General features: G+C 45.5%; 2 protein-coding genes and 1 long non-coding RNA gene across 3 annotated transcripts in view; 2 read left to right on the top strand and 1 right to left on the bottom strand.

The window, feature by feature from the left end:
• Positions 1–3,093, bottom strand: part of LOC311441526 — a 47,166-nt gene extending 44,073 nt beyond the window's left edge. The window contains exons 1-2 of the long non-coding RNA XR_014696015.1: positions 2,293–3,093; positions 1,569–1,685 (exon numbers count right to left, since the gene is read on the bottom strand). This is a non-coding gene — a long non-coding RNA (uncharacterized lncRNA). The remainder of the gene's footprint in view (positions 1–1,568; positions 1,686–2,292) is intronic.
• Positions 3,094–8,425: 5,332 nt separating this feature from the next.
• PIGZ (phosphatidylinositol glycan anchor biosynthesis class Z) lies at positions 8,426–13,325 on the top strand. Its single transcript, XM_084529776.1, has 2 exons — positions 8,426–8,606; positions 9,119–13,325. Exons 1-2 carry the CDS (start codon positions 8,489–8,491, stop codon positions 10,678–10,680), a joined length of 1,680 nt encoding a protein of 559 aa, XP_084385902.1. The 5' UTR covers positions 8,426–8,488; the 3' UTR covers positions 10,681–13,325.
• Positions 13,326–13,766: 441 nt separating this feature from the next.
• On the top strand, positions 13,767–18,491 carry NCBP2 (nuclear cap binding protein subunit 2). The gene is made up of 4 exons (XM_084529778.1): positions 13,767–13,923; positions 14,119–14,300; positions 15,070–15,208; positions 15,847–18,491. The coding sequence occupies exons 1-4, from the start codon at positions 13,843–13,845 to the stop codon at positions 15,916–15,918; spliced, it is 474 nt and encodes a 157-aa protein (XP_084385904.1). The 5' UTR covers positions 13,767–13,842; the 3' UTR covers positions 15,919–18,491.
• Positions 18,492–20,302: the final 1,811 nt, after the last annotated feature.

The raw sequence follows: 20,302 nt of genomic DNA on the forward strand, positions 1-20,302 counted from the left end.
GCTAGCACCAGCAGCTCTGTCACACTTCAGCCCGGAGAAGAGAAGGCTCTGGGGAGACCTCATTACTACCTTTAAATACGTATAATGGACTCATAAAAAAGACAGGCAAGGACTTTTCACCAGGGCCCGTAGCAACAGGGCAAGACAACAGCTATAAACTGAAAGGACAGATTTAGATTGAACAAAAGGAAGAAATTCTTCACAATGAGGGTAGTAAGACACTGGAATGGGCTGCCCAGAGAATTTGTGGAAGCCCCGTTACTGGAGGTGCTCAAAGCTGGGCTGGATAGGGCTTTGAGCAACCTGACCTAGTGAAAGATGCCGCTGATTGAGGCAAGGGGGATGGACTAGATGATCTTTAAGTGTCCCTTCCAACCCAAACCACTCTATGATTCCGTGAAAGGAATTGCATCCCAAGTCTTTCTTGACCAACCACAACTAGCATTCTGGAAAGCCCTGCAAGCACTTGCTCATTATTTCTAGGATAATTCTTAAAGCTAAAGTGGGACAAAGTTTCCTCCACAAAGGTCTTTGGAAAGACTACTGAAAGGAAAACCAAGCCAAACCAAAAAAAATAGGAACAGCAAGTGGCTAGTACATCGATTTTGTTAACAGAGTAACACTAACATACTAGGAATTTATACGTTCTTTGCTCTCTACCTTGAAAAAGTCACCCAATTCTGTCAGTGCACACCATCAGCATTTTTTTTTCACAAATTTACACGTGGACATCCGAGAAAAACATTTTAAGTCCCAGTCATTGAGGGAGAAGAAAGAAAAAAAGAAGGGTGGGGGAGAACGCAGCCATTCCTTTCCTTGGTAATGTGAGCAAAAAGCTCAGGCGCTCGGCAGCAACGTGCTTTGAAAGATAAAACACAGAAGAAACTGCACGTTATTTAATTTCAGCTGTAGAGTCACGTGCTCATTTATTCATCTGCCAGTATATTTACTACAGACTGTGGGAATAAAAATGTCATTTTTGCAGAGTTATATTGTTTAGAGGAAAGGAATGTGGTATTGAGATATGGGTGCAGTGATAAGAAAATTTAGCAGGCGACCTTGTAAAATGCAGACAACCAGACGCCTTAGGACAATTAGGTGAAAATCACAGTGTCAAGTCAGATAAGTGAAGAAACATTACCACTTCAAGCAGTAAAAACGTCAAAAGAATTTTGAAATTTAGCAAGCCTGCAACTGAAGGCCATGCACTGTCTGTGAGGCATCAAATAGATTGTGAATCTGGATTACCCACTCAAGTGGGGAAACAGGGGAGGGTCCTGTCATCAAAAAGTATATGAACTGTGTTATGGAACTAGTAGACGCACTCTCTCCTGCTTGTGGGGCGCCCACCATTGCAATTGTGAATAAATTACTACTTCACTGAGATCCTCGCCTGAGTCTAAACTATTGGCTACAGAGTGTTTCTCACAAAATGCTATAGAACGTAGAAACTGTAAGGTTACGACTACATTTTGTGACCTGTGGGATCTTCGGTAGGAACAGCTATCTAAAGAGCCAACAAAATCCCCTTCACGCCTCGATTTCACCCGAAGGTCGCTACGACTTACCTGGACATCCTGTGACTGCAGCACGCCAGCTGCAGCCTTCCTTAGTTTACCTGCCGTACCACCCTCACTCGGCAACAAACCCCGCAGGGGTCCTAGCGGCGGGGAGCTGCTTCTGCCCTGGTGAACCGCAGAACATGGAGAGAGCCGGCTGTCAGAACGCAGGGAGAGGAAAGCCTCCGAGGCACAGTCCAATGATCAAGCACAGCGAGGACCCGCGCCCGGCCGCCGCAACCCCGACCCCTCCCAGCCCGACGCTCCGGGGAGGCACCCCCGATAGTTCTCGCTCGCCTCACCGCCGGCAGCCGCGCTCGCAGCCAGCGGCAACCTGCGCCTCCCGGCGCGCACGGCCCGACCCGGGGAAAGACCGGCCGCGCGCCCCTGAGCCCACGTAGCCGCCCGGCACCACAGAACTACAGCTCCCAGCATGCCTCTGGACGGAGCACCCATCCAACCCAGAGGGGAGTCGGCCAAGCGCACGCAACCGCACCTCCCCCCCCGCCCTTCCCCCGCCGCCACCGCCTCCTCCCGCCCCCCTCTCCTCCAGCCCCCAGAAGCCCTGCGCAGTGCAGACCCCCGCGCACGCCCGGTCTGGTCCGGCGCCGCCTCCGCCCCGCACAAGGGCCATTTCCGCAGAAGCCACCGATCGCGTGGCACCCGAACCGCCCGCCGCCTTGCCCCGCCCCGCCCCGTCCCGTCCGGGGGAGGCACCGACCCGATCACCAACCTCGTCGCGGCACCGCGCTTCGACGTGGCGTGGCGTCCCGAGCCCGGCCCCGCTTCAGAGAAGGGCGCCGCCATTTCGCCGCGCGCAGAGGTCCTGCGGCGCCGCCCGGCTCCCCCGCCTTAGGCGAGCCACCTGGCTGCGCGCGTGCGCGGAAGCAGAACGGCAGGCACAGCTTTACGGAGCAGTGCTGATGTGCGAGCTAAAACAAAACAAAAAAAACGCCACTCACAGCTTTATGCGTTTACACAATTTAGGGCAGAGGTTTGCCTCTGTGTTGCCTTTTAAAAAAAAAAAAAAAAAAAAAAACTTTTTTGTTTGTTTGCTTGTTTGTTTTTGTTTTTATCGAGAAGGTCCAGGTATGCTTGGTCCTCTCTCATTGCATATTGCAAGAGGAACACGAACACCTTTTCTAGAAGCTGGAATTGCTCAAAAATTTCTTCTGGAACTTGCCCAAATACATTCGGTGGCCCTGAGGTAGAACTGTCCATCCCTATCGTTGCTTCTGCCCCATTTCAGGGTCTGTCCAAGGCAAGTGTATCTTTGCTTTCGGCGTCTGAGAACACCCTGTTAATAGCATTGTTATTCCACTGGAAATCAGTCTCAGTTATGCACAAGAACAACTAAGTTCCCATCTCATCACAGAGCTTAGCCACAGCGCCTCTGCTCTGCTCTGCACTCCGTACTGCTGTTCCTCTCAGAGTCAGCATGCCCGGTTTCCTAGTGCAATCAACATCTAAGGCTTGAGGCCTCAGGATCTTTTCTGTAGTGCAGCTACACTCCGCCCTGGAAGCTTCTTCAGCACTGTACCTTTTTTTAAAATGTGAATATCAGTTTAATTTTCAGGTCACGTGAGGCAATTATTCCCCATAGCAGGGACTAGGAATGCTAAGTAGAGGAAAAAAATGAAAGTTGCGGGCCTCAAGAGTGCACAAAGAGTGTAAGGAGGGCTCCTGAGAGGACAGGGAAACAAAGGGAAACCTGCTTACCTCTGAGAAGTCGTCCTCAATCTTTGTGCCACGGACATTTGTCTTGCACGCTCGGTGCATGAGTTATGGGTCCCCATGTTTGAAGGCTTCTTACCTCTGAAAAGTCTCCCCGGGCTTTCTTCTGCCAGACGATGGCTTTCCCAGGGACTCGCCACCATGCCACAGCTGCTCTCCCCACGTGTTGTTTTTTGTTTGTTTTTTGTTTTTAATATATATATATATTTAGTTTTGTTGTGTGTTCAAAATTACAATACAATCAAAAACACACTCCACCTGTAGATAACCACATCTGTTTTTCTACAATGCAGCGACAGTGGCTGTTTTTAATCTGAAAATTAGCCTCTGATTACAGCCTCTGTTACCAGCCTTCCCTTTCATTTCAGCAGTCAGTCAAGCAGGTGAGCTTCCATCACCATGACACAACTATTGGATGCAGCATTTTGGGTGGTGCTCATCAGCCTTCTATTTATAGAAGCAAGCTCCATCAGACTTATTTTCTTCGTTAAGCATTTATTTATTTATTTGTTTAGAGGGGACTGGTCCAGCTTAAGGTCTGTTGGTGTCTTTGGGTGGCTTGTTTGTTAAGCTTTAAGAAGGAATCAAGTGCTGAATTGTTGTCTTATGCTGCTGGAGTACACTTAAGAAAATTAGATGGTGGCATTATGTGCTTAGAATATGGATGTATCTAGAGGAATGGATGTCTTCCAGATCTATAGGTTCCTGTTTGTTTTGGCAATCTACTTGCTGAAAGGAGTGGAAACAATTGTGATAGTCTTGAAAGAAGCCAGAAAGAAAAGGCTTGTTAGCAGTTATATTAATCTCCATGCATTTCAGGTGGTGCAGCAGGTACTATGTTGTTTTAATGGAATCCGGACAGGCAACCCCTGAAAAATACTTACAACTATCATAACTGCCCTAGCTGGGAAAACTTAAAACACTAACACCTTGTGAGAAACACTGTAGCCAATAACATAGGTTCAAGCAAGGATCTCTGTGAAGCAGCATTTTTATTCTCAATTGCAATGGTGGGTGTCCCACAAGCAGGAGTGCACCTACTAGTTCCATAACACAGTATATATATATATATTTTTTTTCCTTGATGACCGGGACCCTCCTGTTTCCCCATTGACTGGGTAATCCAGTTTCACAATCTATCCAGTGCTTCACAGACAATACATGGCTTTCAGTAAGAGAGGGAGTTAGGAGAATCTTATCAAGTAGAGATAGAGCGCTGACGGCATTAAACTAGGATGCTACTTGGTGTCTTTGCTAACTATGGTGCACTGTGCAAATTAACTAAAGCAAGAAGCCTTGGGCCCCTTTACCAAGGTCAGTCTCCTAATTAAGAGTGTGAGCCTATCTTAAGAAACTGGTAGAAACTGGTCCTGCGGATGGACAAGAACCAAGGAGCAACTGAGTCTGCACAAAGACAAGAGGTCAACTAGCAGTGATGAGGAAGAGTCATCAATCTTCATCCCCATGACCCCCGACGACCACCACCAGAATACACTGCGCAAGTGCAGATGGGAGGAGTTTATGGAAATGACTCCTTGGAACTAATCTTAATACAAAGCGGGGACCGGTTATGAATATGTATAGGCATATTGTGAAACTTCATGCATATGTAACTCTTTACTACATAAAACCAAAGCAAGTTGCCGTGTCAGGTGCACACGACTTTGGCGGGACTACCACCCATGCTGCCCAGTGCTGAATAAACCTACCTACTTTACAATCTTACTGATTGTGGAGTCAGTAAAAGGTTAGTGAGTTATTGTATTCTCCTAACTCCCTCTCTCAGAAATACCCAGAAGAAGTGAAAGAAGCTTAGGAGTATCATAGATTCTATTGGGGTGCCTAGAGGAGTTCCTGATGAACAGAAAGCCAGGAATCAAATTGTTTCAGGGTTTGAGTCACTGTTCTGGTGGGTAACAATCAATAAGAATGGGGATTGGAGTAATTATATTGTAGTGGGTTTACGTGGCAAGGTTTTGGTAGCAGGGAGCCATAGGGGTGGTTTCTGTGAGAAGGATCTAGAAGCTGCCCCATGTTTGGGAAGGGCCCCACTGCTGACCAGAGCCGAGCCAATAAGCGATGTTGTTTTGCGCCTCTGTGAGAGCATATTTAAGACACGGAAAAAAATGCTGCACCACACAGCAGCTGGGAGAGTGAGAGGAGTGAGGAACGGCCTTGCAGGCACCAAGGTCAGTGCAGAAGGAGGGGGAGAGGTGCTCCAGGCGCCGGAGCAGAAGTCCCCTGCGGCCTGTGGTGAGGACCATGGTGAAGCAGGATGTCCCCCTGCAGCCCATGGAGTACCACGGTGGAGCAGGGTTCCACGCTGCAGCCTGTGGAGGAGACCACGGACCGACGGAGTCCTGCACCGATGGAGTCCTGCACTGATGGAGGCTGTGGAAACCCCTGCCAGAGCAGATTCCAGGCAGGACCTGTAGCCCGTGGAGAGGAGACCACGCAGGAGCAGGTGACCTGGCAGGAGCTGCTGCCCGTGAGGGAGCCAGGTTGGAGCAGTTTTCTCCTGGGGGATGGACCCTGTGGTATGGACCCATATCTGGAGCAGTTCTGGAAGAGCTGCTGCCTGTGGGAAGCCCACGCAGGATCAGTTCATCAAGGACTGTATCCCATGGGTGGGACCCCACAGCACAGGGGACGAGAGTGACCGAGAAAGAGCAGCAGAGAAGAAGCACTGTAGACTGACCATAACCCCCATTCCCCCATTCTCCTGTGCTGCTCGGGGGTAGGAGGTGGAAGAGGGTGGATGGGGGGGAAGGTGCTTTTGGTTTCTTTCCTTTGTTTCGCACTTCTCTAGCTTGTTAGTGTTGCGAGGACATTTGTTGTCAACGGAAGGAAGACAGGGACACTCAATATGAGTGATCAGCAAGCTCCATTTTATTGCCCAAATAGCCTAACTTTTATAGTGAACTTAACAGGGGCGGACAGTGTTTCACACAAGATTATTGGTCAAAAGCACTCAGACAAACAGTTACAAGAAAACAACCCCACCTGCAAGAAAAGAACCCCTTGTGATTAGCAGTCAGGTAAACCTTGTCCTTGAAGCCAGCTGCTGGTAACAGTATTTTTCTGAGTTCCTTAATTGGGCGATGTGGGAGTCATTGCTGTGGGAGCTTCTCACAGTTACTCTGGTAGCTTGGTTTGCTCAGCTACAGCAGGCCATGAGATTTTCTAAGGCCTACCCCAGTTGCTTAAGGCAAGCTCAGATTGAACAATTGTTCCACTGGCACATGTCCACGTCCTGTATGCCAATTCCCAACAGTTAGTAATAAGCAATAAATCTTACTATCTCCCTATGCCGAGTTTGTTTTGCCCGTTACAATAATTACTGTGTGATCTTCTCGTCCTTATCTCAACCATTGAGTCCTTTTCATCATATTTTCTCCCCATTCCTCTTTGAAGAGAGGGAGTGAGAGAGCGGCTGTGGTGGAGCTCAGCTGCCCACTCGAGCAGAACCACGACATTATATTTACTATAATCCACAGAGATTCATAAATTATACAAGGGATGCAATAAGAGGAATCACTGAACAATTAGATGCCACCAGCAAAATGGCTTGGGAAAACAGAATAGCATTAGGTATGATGCTCGTGGAGAAAGGAGGGGTGTGTGTGTGATACTGAGCAACCATTTTTGCACTTTTATACCCAACAATACTGCCCCGAATGGCACAGGAACTAGAACATTGCAAGGGCTTACCACCCTTCCCAGTGAATTGGCAGAAAACCTAGGAACAAACACTTCCATCACTGGATGGTTGGAATCTTGGTTTGGTAAATGGAAAGGGATGGTAGTGTTCATATTTACATCCTTGATCGTAGTAGCAGGAGTTTTGTCAGCCACTGGTTGTTGCATTATCCCCTGTGTAAGAGAACTAGTACAGTGGTTAATCGAAACTGCACTACTGAAACAAATGACCATGGAGCCACCACCTTACTTAGATAAGGTGGTATTAGAGGAGATGGAAAGCAAAGAAAGTGAAGAAGAGGAAGATATAGACCAAATTGCACCTAGAGAAATGTTTTGCAAAAATCAACAATTTATAAAGAAGAAAAGGGGGGAATTGTGGGAATAAAAATGTTTTTGCACTGATTCAAAGATTGAAGCCAAAATTTCCTTAAGTGGTATATTCTTTATTGCAGTGCTGGATGCACGGGGGATCTCTCTGCCTATCGTGCATACCCAAAGCGGAGAGCAGTCTTGAACAATCAAGCTATTAATATTCGATAAGCGCCTATACATATTAATCATCTATCCCTGCCTTCCCTCGCTTCTCATGGTAATTAGCTCTTTGGCGCCTTGCGCCTGCGCAAAGCCTCCCAAGAATGGCAGGCAGGGGTCTTCGGGATGTGGGCAGTGGTCTTTGGGAGGAAGACCCCGAGTCTTCCTCACAGTGTACTTTTCACCTTTGGTCAGGATTCTGCTGAGTTGGCCCGTTTCCTAACCGCAAGAACTGGCTTTTGTTGATTCTTCTACTTGCTGTCTCCTTATCATGAATTCCAATGTCCTGTTTCGAGATATATAGTCCTTATCTTGAAATTGTCCTTGCCTTCTCAATGTCTCCTTAATCAGCACAGGGTTACATTGTTTACAGGTAAGGAACATGGTATTGAGATATGCTTGCAGTGACAAGAAAGCTTGCAGACAACCAGACTCCTTTGAACAATTAGGCAAAAATCACGGTGTCAAGTCAGATAAGTAAAGAAACATTACCACTTCAAACAGTAAAAAAGTCAAAATAAATTTGAAAAGTAACAGGCTGGCAACTGAAGGACATGTATTGTCTGTGAAGCATCGGATAGGTTGTGAACCTGGATTACCCAGTCAATAGGGAAACAGAGGAGAGCCTCGTCATCGAGAAATAAAGTATATAAACTGTATTGTGTGACTAGTAGGTGTGCTCTCCTGCTTGTGGGGCGCCCGCCATTGCAATCGCGAATAAATTACTACTTCACTGAGATCCTCGCCTGAGACTAATCTCTTGACTACAGAGTGTTTCTCATAGATTCCATCCACCTGGAGGAGCCGACTCCCTTTGGCTGCTCTCCCCCAGCAACTCCCATTCTGTGGTCCCCCCTCAGCGGCCCGCACCTGCGCGCCCGGTCGCTCCGCCATGACTATGCAGAGGGCGAGTGCCCCCTGGTGGCGCGGCGGAGCCGCCGTCAAGCCGGGCCGGTCCCGAGATGGCGGCGTGGCGGCTGTGGGCGGTGCTGGCGGCGCTGCGGGCGGGCTGGTGCCTATTGCCACAGGCCGGCTACTTGCATCCCGACGAGTTCTTCCAGTCACCCGAAGTCATGGCAGGTAAGGCGACCCGGGGGGGGAGGTCGGCGGCTCCGGGGGAAGGGGGGGGATGGGGCGGGGCAGCCGCGGGGCTTCGGGACGTGAGGGGGCCCCGCTGCCACCGCCGCCGCTCGTGGGCGGTGGTGGTCCCGGGCGTGGTCCCGGGCCGGGGGACACAAAGGCGGCAGGTGAGGCGGGGAGCTGCCGGCCCTGCTTCGGGTGCTCTCTGCTACGCCGCCCCTGCAGGCAGCGGGGAGCCCGGCGGCCGCCCCTGGTGGTCTGTTTTTTGTGGCAGCTGCTGCCAAGTAAGCGCTGGCCAGAGCCGTGCTGCCCTAAGAGATGTGGTTCTGTCTCCGAAACTTGGTTAAAATTAATGGTGTGATCCTAAAAAAATCATGGTTGACATTAGTCCTAAAGATTTAGGGACTGCACTGCATCGTGATGCCTTTTACACTAAGCTGTATCCCTATTGCCGAATTACTGAATAAAATGTAATATGTATGTTTGTTTTTTTGTTCTTTCTTCCTTTGTAGGAGATATTTTAAACCTACAGGTCTATTACCCTTGGGAGTTCCATTCCAGCTCTCCTTGCAGAACAGTTGTTTTCCCACTAATGACTTCTGGAGTTACTTACTGGGTGGTCAAGTCTTTGCAGCAGTTGGACATATGTTCAAGTTGCATCAACAGCTACACCCTTCTTGTATCACCTCGTCTTCTCTTTACAATCTTTTCTTTTGTACTTGACTATAGCGTGTATCAATTAGCTCCTTCCTGGGAAGCAGATCCATGGAAAGCGCTGGTACTTCTGGCTGGATCGTATGTCACTCTGGTATTTTACACAAGAACATTTACCAACACGCTTGAAGGACTTCTCTTTGCTCTTCTCTTGGTATTGGTTTCCTCCAACAAATCTGACAGCAGCTCAGTAAAGCCTACAAGCAGCCCTCTCATAGGTATTGTAACAACTGCTGGGTTTTTCAATAGGCCAACCTTTTTGGCATTTGCACTAATGCCCCTGCTTTACTGGGCAGGTTTAAATGTTGACTCCCAAAAGAGCATTAAAACTATCATAAACCCCTTATTGAAGCTAATCACCTGTGCATGTTTTACTGCCATTGTTTTCATAACAGCTGACACCTTATATTTTACCTCTGTGGGCTTAGACAACTTTTACAGCATTAAAAAGAGCAGCCTATTTGATGTAATAGCTCAATTGAACCACAAAATTGTAGTAACTCCTTTAAATTTTCTCAGCTATAATCTCAATCCTCATAATCTTGCGCAGCATGGAAGTCACCCACGAGTTACGCATTTTACAGTCAATGGAATAATGCTTTTTGGGATCTTACATATTCTGGCCATTGGTGCCGGTTTTAAAATGCTAAAGAAATACATCTATCAATTAATGCGGGTCAAATCATACTACCGTGGGTCACCTAGGGTATTTGTGCATTCCGAGGGCAATCCAAAATTACTGCTGTTTTATTTTGTTCCTTTGGCATTCCTCTCCCTGTTCAGTCACCAAGAACCTCGTTTTCTCATTCCTCTCATCTTGCCATTAGTCCTGTTCAACACATCACAGAACAGAGCTATGAAGTGGAAATCTGTCATTATTATTTTCAATGTCCTTGGGGCTTTGGTGTTTGGGTGGCTACACCAGGGGGGACTGATACCATGTTTGTTTCACCTGGAACATCTCATGCATTCTCCAGGGTCCTCAAACCATACAAGACACTATACTCTACTCTTTGCTCACACCTACATGCCTCCGAGGTCTCTGCTTAATATCAAAAAAAGGGACACAAATATAGAAGTAATCGATATGGCTGGATCTGAAGAAGAAACCCTCTGCCAAACATTAGGGCAGCAAGCAAAGAATTTTACCTGCAATGACTGCCATTTTTTTGTTATAATCCCTGGAACAGTCAGAGCCACAATTACAAAGTGTGGTGTCTTGCTCAAGAACGAGACTTTGATCTTTCCACACTTATCAATGGAAAACCCACCACAAATATCCTTCCTCTTCAGTGAAAATTGGAGAAGTCAGCTAGGACTATACATCCTTCAGCTAGGCAGAGATCATCAGAGCCCTTAGATGTTAGAACAATGTGATAGTTTTTCACTACACTTTGACTCTGCACAAATGTGCTGTCAGACCCCCCTTGTCACAGTCCCATGCTCAGTATGGGCAGTGCCCATGAGCTCCCTGATTCTCTTCATTCCCTTTCTTCATGCTCGTACACTCCTCAGGATAGCCAGCTCTTGCTAGATGCGAGTCATTCAGTCCCTGTGGTGTTTCTTAAGAACTTGTGTAATTTTCCTGATGAGAGAGGGTGAACTTAGAGTCCACAAAAACTGTGATTCAAGCTTAGCTCTTTTCACATGAGATATACTTTAAAAGTTCTTACAGACTTGGATAGAGGGCTTGTGGACTGTGTTACTGATAACAGACATTAACACTGCTGCTGCCGGAGAGAGGTTACTGGACTAGACAGAACCTCCTCACTCATTAGACCAGACTGCAGTCACAATATAGGCATTAGCATCATGATATTATTGTCTGAGATGCTCTTAGGTGGTTCTGTCTTGAAAAATCCCTAGTATCGATCTAACAGAATCTGATTTAGAACTCGGAAGATACTTCAGCATAGGCACTTATGCTAAATCCTAAAATCCAAGCATTGTTTTTGCCAGTTTCATTCCTGTAGAAATTCTGCACAAATATTACATACAGCAATGTGAGGTCACTGGTTGATGTGACTAAGCCTATCTGCTGCTTAGCTCCTGAAATGGGGCAGGTCCTTTTTGCATTCCAGGTGAGTGTCACAGCTTTCATTGCTCTCAGGTGGCTCTGTGCCCGGCAATGCTTGATTCAAGGAGCTGTGCAGACAGAAAACTGGCACCTTGGAGGGGCCCAATTCCTTTTATGCATTTGACCAGACAGATCTCTGAACTGGTTGATGGCAAGGTTAGAGGGGCACCAGTTCTGTTGCAGGAGTGCGTGCAGGTTACCAGGGAGGAGTCACATTCCCTATGCCCCCTCACCTTTCAGGATCAGCTCCCAGCTTAATTGGAATGATGGATCACAGCCCTGGTGCCCTAGTTGAGACCAGTTTCATTTTAAAGTAGGATACTGTAGCATGACTAAACATTTTATTTCAGAACATTTAGAACTTCAAATGCAGAAACATCCTGACCTGGAGGGAGGTACTAGTTCAGTACATTTGTAACACCTCTCTCTATGAACTGAATCTGACACTAATTCTTTCTGCTTATAATGGCAGTAAAGCTTTTTGCAGTTCTTCATCCATATAACTTTACATAAGACCTTATTTTCCAGTTTTTCAACAGAGACAAGAATGGTTGATACCAGAGTCTAAAGGGAGGCTAAGAAAAATCCACATGAAGGATTTGCCAAATTAAATCAGGATCTTCCAAATTAAATATTCAGTCTAGATTTTTAAGGAACATCTCTCTCATAAAGCATATTGTGTTAAAAGCCTCCCCTACGTGTTCACTGTAATATCCTTTATCCCTCATTACTGACGGGCCTGCATAGTGAAGGTGTGTGTTTTTTGGTGAGGTAGGGGGAGGGGTTGCATGTGTGTTTGTACTGATGTCTCATCCAGTAGTGAAGAAGTTACAAAAGCATCATGACACTTACCAGCTGTATTTTCCAAGTTCATTTCCTCTTTGCTCTTTTATACTGGGACAACAGTATTGTGCCACAGCTTGTATTCCACATCCCATTTACTGTTTTGAGGTGTTTTTAAACAGCTTTCTTTAAAAGTTGAAAATTATTTTGAAATTTACAATCTCTGGCTGTATAAGCAGGGTAGATCTTGAAACTGTTCAGAGTTGATGAAGCACCAATTCCATAACCTGACACTTCCACTGCTACACAGGTAACCTGAGATGGAGCCAGGAAGAGACTCTGGGCTACAAACACTAATTCAGAATGACATTACACTGCTTTTGTCTCACCTGCTACTTTTATCACTTATACTACAGATACAGGTTTTCCATCCTTGCACACCTAAGTCTTTGTTGGCAGGAAGTTTAATTTTACCAGCAGTGCAGGAAACCGTGCATCTCATCTGGTTTGCAAGGTTCTTTCACCTGGAGCAAGACTGGAAACCTCCCTCCCAAGTTAACTAAGCATCTAGGCAGCTGTGCATAGTAAAACACAGTGTGGGATGGCAATTTTAGTCTCATGGACAGTGTTAGAAACAACGATGACAGTAAAGCAGCCCTGTGTGTTATGTAAGATGAATAATTTTTTTTTCTCTATTTATAGTTAGGAGAGCAGTATTTGGCTTTTTTTTTTTTTTCCCCTAAACCCTTTTTGCTACCATTGTCTTAAGGTGTGCCTTTCGGAAAGCTACCAAACTCCTGCACCCACCTGTAAAGCAGGGCATTATCCTATCCATCACCACCATCCTCATCATCAAGCACTCTCGGAGCTTTTTGTATTGAAGTTGCCATACAAATGTAGAACATTACTGTTGTACAGACAGGAATTGTTAACGGAATTCCGGTGCGAAATGTGGTTTTATTTCAAGTTTCTTAATCAAGCACTTAAAGTGGCAATGCTGACAGTATCTTGGTTGATGTTTAACGCTGAGTCCGTCCTCTGCGTGTTGTCGAGTCCTGCGGAGAGTGCGGGCCGGCGCTGAAGTAAGTCCATGGCAGCAGCTTCGCCTCGTCACGCTCCTCCTGTCCGGCAGTGGCGGTCCTCTCCTCCTCCTCCTCCTCCTCCTCCTCCTCCTCCAACTCCTCCTCTGTCCCGCCGGCGGCCCTCCTCCTCCTCCTCCTCCTCCTCCTCCTCCTCCTCCTCCTCCTCCACCTTCACCTCCTCCTCGTGCCGCCGCTCAGGGCTCGGCCCCGGGCCGGCCGCCGCGGCCCCTCCCGCTGCCGGGCGCCCCTGGCCATCCGCCGGGCGGCCGCAGGAAGGCATCCCTCAGGCGGGCGAGGCCGGGGCCCAGCTCCCGCGCGGCGCGGCGGGCGCCCAGCTGGCCGCGGCTGAGAGCGCTAGCGGTGAGGCGGGCAGCGGCGCGGATGGGCGGCGCCTCGGAGAGCTTCTGCACGAGCCGCGGGTCGCTCAGCAACGCCAGCAGCAGCCGCCGCAACACCATCCTCCCGCCGCGCCCGCCCCGGCACTGAGCGCTCTCGCGAGAGTCCCCGCCCCCTCGCCTCCGTCCCCGCCCCGGCGGGCGCGGGTCTCGCGAGAGCCGCGACGCGCCCCGCCGCTGGCAGCATGTGCTCGGGGGGCAGCCTCAGCATCTTGCGTAGTGACTCCTACGTGGACCTCAGCCAGTACCGCGACCAGCACTTCCGGGTGGGCGGCAGGAGCGGGAGCGGGGCCGGGGCGCGGGGTCACCTGGCGGCCGGGCGACGGCGTGGCGGCGTGACCTGGCGGTTGGGTGGCTGGCTTACGGGTTGACCTGGAGGCGGAGTGACGGGGGTGGTCGGGAGATGGGCCGACCTGGCGGCCGTACCTAGGAGATGGGCTGACTTGGCGACCGTCCTGCAGGGAACCCGTTATGACCAGGAGCGGCTGCTGCGGAAGAGCTGCACACTGTACGTGGGGAACCTGTCCTTCTACACCACCGAAGAACAGATCCATGAGCTGTTTGGCAAGAGTGGCGACATCAAGAAGATCATCATGGGGCTGGACAAAGTGAAGAAAACCGCTTGCGGGTTCTGCTTCGTGGAGTATCCTTGTGCTGGGGGGCCCTGTGGGGGAGCTGCTGAGCACAAAGTGATTGAGGCGCCCTCATGTGGGTGCCCCATCCCTGGAGGTGCTCGAGGCCAGGCTGGATGGGGCCTTGCCAGCCTGATCTAGTGGGTGGTATCCCTGTCTGTGGCAGGGTATTGGAGTTAGATGGGCTCTGAGGTTCTTTCCAACCCTGTCTATGATTCTGGGCAGCGTAGTGGGTGGAAGGCAAGGGCCCTTAGGCCGCTTTCAGCCTGGTGCTTCAGCCCGGGCTCCTGCAGCCAGTCCAGCTCTGAAGGACGAACCTGCCCTTGGTGCCCAAGGGAAGGTGGGTTCCTGTAAGCGTGAGTACGTGTCTGAGGGTTTTTGTTGGTGCATTGCATGATTGATGCATTGGCTTTGGCCCAAAGTGTTGCTGAGGATCACTCTGTTATGCTGAGGTGATGGCAGTTGGATGTGACAGGAACACATGTGGGGCTTCTCTTTCTTTGTTTGGTAACATACCTTGGTGCTTCTGAGGGAGAGTGTGGCTCCACAACTTGACCCAATGTATGTACTTCTGACATGTACATTCCTGCACGTTACTCTGATTTAATGTTAGTTTTCTTAGCCCCTGTAGCTTCGTAATGGCAGGCACCTTTAAAAATATCTGAGCAGGAACCTGATTCAAACAAATACTTGGTTTTGCAGCTCATGGGATATATTTTTTCCTTCCACATGCAGAAATTATTAGAAGCCTGTTTTTTTTTCCTTTAACTTATTTATAAGATACTATGCAAGAGGAGATGCTGAAAATGCAATGCGGTACATTAATGGAACCAGACTTGATGACAGGATCATAAGGACAGACTGGGATGCAGGTTTTAAGGAGGGTAGACAGTATGGTCGTGGAAGATCGGGGGGCCAGGTAGGTTGTTGTACAGTCCAGTTTTTAAAGGACTGGTGACTTTGCCGAATAATTGCTATTTGAATTAACGCACTCAGAACGACTTAAGAAACAGCAACTTCAGGCTTGTTGTTAAAGATAGTAATATGCATTAATTCTGAAGACATTTTGTCTGTGGTGATGATATCCACTAAGAACATGTAACGTTTTTCATGTATTTATTTCACTGAAAGTACTTTTAGAAACTTGTTGGCTGTCTCGGGTAATGAAGCTCAGAAAATGTGAGACTGTCAAGAACACAAAGGATGGCACTTAGCTTACCTACAGTTGAGCAGGTAGCAGATGCTTTTATTGATGAAAAAATGAGACTAGCCACCTTCACTTTGGCTGTCTTGATTAATAATGCCCAATTCCTTTAAAAAGGAAATTTGTGTATGTGGTATTGTGGGCTTCTTCATGACACACTTTGCATTCTCTTTTGTCTTGTCAACTTCTTGTGGACACTTAGATACAGTGGTCTCTAGTTTGACTGTGTAGTCTGATGGTGTAATAGTTCTTGAGAAATAGATAGTCTTATGGTGCAATAGTTTTTGAGAAAATATTTTTCTTTATATCTTTCACAGACTTTTTTTTTTTTTTTTTTTGTTCTCCTTTGTAAGGTCCGAGATGAATATCGACAAGACTATGATGCTGGAAGAGGTGGCTATGGCAAAACTGTTCAATGCCAATGAACAGTAAATGACTCATCAGCCTCGCAGTAGAACTAAATCTGCATTGTAAATGTCACGAGGCACAAAGTAGGTCTGTTGCACACAGCTTTAACATAAATAGAATTTCACAGGTATATTCAGTGTTCCTGTAATCGCATGGAATGTTCAGTATCTCTTCCATTTTAATACCAGGATTCAAAACATTGCAGAGTACATTAATACAAAGGACCTGGGAGCAAAGTTTTGAGCAATATTATGCATGAGACTTTGGTCTTTGGAAGTTGCTGTAACTCTTTCAGAAGAAACAAAGGTTTAACAGTATGGTGCTTTTCTTTTTCCCTGGCAAAAACTTGATTATTCTATCACTGGATTTTGTTTACATTAGTATCACAGGGTGGAGAGGGGTCATAAAGGAGGATTTATGTGTGTTTCAGAGATGAGAGGAAAAGGCAGAACATGAACAGGAAGTGAAGTTCCAATTTCCAGGAAATACTTAAAGTTGCAGATTTTCTGGAGTTACTGATTAGTAGCCTTTTACACTGATGCTGCTCCTTTGTGGAGTTAGCACATATACTTGAAGGGCCACAACAAAGCAATTCAGATTGAGCCCAATAATCATAAAGTGAGAAGCAAGCCTAACAGGTAGGAGAAAACAGATCCTTTCAGTCTTCTACAAAGAATAATGTGATTGCGTGACATGGCATGATTCAGAACCGTTTTGCTTCATGGGATACAGGGAATAGCAAGTGCAAGAATTACACTACCAGTTATTTTCGTAGTTGGAGTAGTACTATTTTGCTCTTGTCTGGTAGCTCTCTACAGCCTACTATTTGAGGAACAGTATCTTTCCTGTGACTACAAGGGTGACATGGAACCAAGCTTTTACAGATTACCCCATCCCTGCTCTCTCCCTGCCCTGGTCAAAATGGGGTGTTTGGGGAACTGTATGTATAATGAGAAAGTTTGTCCTCAAAACAGATTTTCTATTTGAGAAAGCCAATTGCAGATAAAGGTAAGAATAAAAGTTAAACAAACAAACAAAAAATGATTAATTTTGTGAGGAGCCTTACATTATTCCAAGCATGTGGTAAGACTGGTAAAAGAATTGCAGGACTCTAAATTTTTTTATTTTTTTTTTAATTTTCTGGATCTTACTAATACTGCCAGTACATGTGATGGGATATTGTACTGTAGACATAGAAAAAAAATTAGATCCCAGCAGGTGTGAAATTGAACTGCTGAAATGGTAGGGTTAGAAAGAAACTGTTACAGAGTTTGGGATTTTTTTGTTTTGTTGTTAATGGACTTCTGAGTTCTTTGGAAACTGCAATACATAACGTTTTGTCCGAGTGTCTTGTTGTCCATAACTTCTTAAACTCCTTTAAAATATCAGGTATGTAAAATTTGACCGTTACTAATTTAACATATTGTTGGAAATATTAATGTATTTCTATTTTACAGTTTGTCAAAACTGTGACTATAAATTGGAAATGCAGTGAGGTAGAATGGTAGTAAGACTCCTTTCTTAATAAGTGAAGCTTTGGGTGGGCGCTTTTTGTGCAGTAGTAAAACTAGATGGCAAAGAGTAAAACCAGATTTTCAGAATTACTCGATGCAGGTCTGTAAACGTGACTGAACAACTGAACAGATTTTTTTTATTTTTTTTTTCTATATATTGCATTTGATGATGAGTTTACAGCCTGTAATCTGCCCTAGGAAACCTCTGAAGTTTGTTTTTCACTGTATCAATTTTGTATAAAAATTGGTGTTAACAAAACTCTTAAGTCACTTTCAAATAAAGCTGCAACACTAAAGTGGATTGTTATTTCTTAAAATGGAGTCAGTGAAAGAAATGAGCTATATCCAGACTCTTGCCCACAACCATCGTTCTACTATCTTTTAAGATGGAGAGGGAATATTCCTTCCCTTTGACTGGGTTTTTAAGTCTTGTTCTGTTCTTAAGTGAAGATGTTTGCTTAATGCTCTTCATTCTGGTATTTTTTGGGTTACAGAACAGAAATGAGTTAATAGTATTGAAATGTATATGAAAAATAAATAAAAAAAAAGAAAAAAAAAAAAAAAGAAAATGAACCTTACTCTGCAGTGATTCACCAAGCACCACAGAATGCAAACGAGCAATGTTACCTTCCTGAGAGGATCTGCTTTTGAGATATATGAGCTTAATAGAATAAAGCATACCAGTAGGCAAGGGCTGATATGCACCTGTTCAGTTTTAGGTGGTGCTGTGTTTAATGTCAATGTTCGATGTGGTGACAAGCAATGTGAGGTAAGTCTTAAAAAAAAAAAAAAAAAAAAAAAAAAAAAAAAAAAAAAAGTTCACATCTGTTATTATTGTAACAATAATCTCAAAAATTGTAACAAAAACACAACAAAACAAAAACAAAAAAAAATGTAACAATAATCTCAAAAACTGTAGAGCTTAACAAATGAAAAACCATGAGTAAGTCTCTAGAAAGAAACCAATGTATGTGATACCATAAGAAAAGACAAATTCTTGTTTTAATCAAATTTGTTTAGATCAAGCAATATCCTTCAGGATTTCGGTGGTGTCTAATAAAAACATCCTCTCTATACTTCTGGCTGGCTTACTGAGTACAGTAACAGTACTATTCCGCTGTGACTAGACAGCATGCTTGAAGGGGCTGTGCTCTGTGTGTTCTGTTCGGAGCAGCAGCTCTGTTACGTATCCGTCTACGTTGTACTGAATAACATTTAGAAAGGGCTTAGAACTTCTGACATTTGACTGCAGTCCTTACAAGAAAAGCTAAAGCCTGTCTTCATTAGGGGATCCTGATTCTCTCTTGTTTTGCCTGGTCAATGGGAAGCCAGGTGGTTGGAAGTGACTTGATTTATTCCTGACCTGTTTCTAATGAGATGGTGGGGGAAGGTTATAATGAGTTAAAATGATTTTATATTGCTTTTTATTAGTAGTATGAGGCTTTCAGATTCTTTTAATATGGAAGTAAAAAGTTTTAATGTGAGGTTTTCTATTTGGAGAGGTATTGAACAATGGGATTTAAGAGCACATGGACATACCATTTAAAGTCTTAGATTTATCTCAAAAGAGAATATAGAGGAAAACACTTGAACCTGGTTTGATTTTTGCATTCCCCAATACAAATCAGGCATGGCTCTGCTGAAGCTAGTGTTGTATAACTGAAGTTGTAAAACTTCAGTGCAGGGCTTGGTTAGTTTTCTAACATGCAAATTCATTGTGATTAGGTTCTCTTTTGGAAGTGCAGACTCTCTCTCCTTTTTTATTTTATTTATTTATTTTTTTGAGAAGATAGTTCACTCTGATGATATGCACTTTCACAGAAATGTAACCTATATTAGCTTTTCTAAATACTTGTTCATCATAACTAGGTATGTTCATGGAAGTGTATCCATAAAGTAATACAGCATCTGAGACTAGGAGTGGAAGCTTAGACACCTTAATGAAAGAGGGGATTGTTAAAAATTAAGATAGGGATGTCTTTGGCCTCTTCTTTGTTGTGAAGACTCACTGAAGGTTGATTTACATGTCTGTCTTCTGGCAGTTCCTACTTAACATTCCATCCAGTTACATTTTATTTTCTGTAGCACCTTATAGTTAAGGATTGGGCAAAGTCTATTATGTTTCGTTCTAATTTCTCAGTGAATGATCTAGGTCAGGAGATTCCATAACTGTAGCATTTGTATATTAAGGGTGTGTAACTTCCTGCACTCAGTGTTTCTACCTCAAAGGTTGTGAGGATGTGTTGCGTCCCTGTAAGTTGAACACGGTTACAGGAAGAAGACAGTTTGCTGAACTCCTTCTTAAACCTCATCCTGAAAGAAGGAGAAACTTGTTCTTGTATATGCGTTCCACAGTTTATGAAGATGATCTTTCTGCCACCCTGCTTCCCACCCTACTTTCAAAGACAAAGATACACTTTACCTAAGTGAGATAATGTTCTCCAAAATTATTTTAGCTTCTAGCTAAAGACTGGGAGACAGAGGGAGAATTGCGTATCCGAACTCTTCTTTGCAGCATTTACTAATTGGTATGTTTGGATCTGACACAAATCTTTCCCTTAGCAGAACCATGAATTTTGAATTTCGAACATTTGACGAGCAGCAGAAGAAAAATGCCAGATGGCTCCCTCTAGCGACTACAAAATTAGTATGTGCTTATTTTCTGACAGCACACAACTGCTGAAAGCTGTTTTGCACAGCATGCTGCGTGTGGTACTGTCTTATGATTTTGCTTTCTTTTGTGTTGTAAAAGTGGACAAAAAGCCCCACTAATTTTAATCTGTAAACCTTCTTTCAGAGTGGGAGCAACTAAAGATCAGGACTGTATCCCATTGCTGTTTCTCTGAAAAAAAACAACGCAGTTGTACTTTATTATAATGTGTTTTGC

Source organism: Aythya ferina (genome assembly GCF_964211825.1).
Source record: "Aythya ferina genome assembly, chromosome: 9".
Lineage (NCBI taxonomy): Eukaryota > Metazoa > Chordata > Aves > Anseriformes > Anatidae > Aythya > Aythya ferina.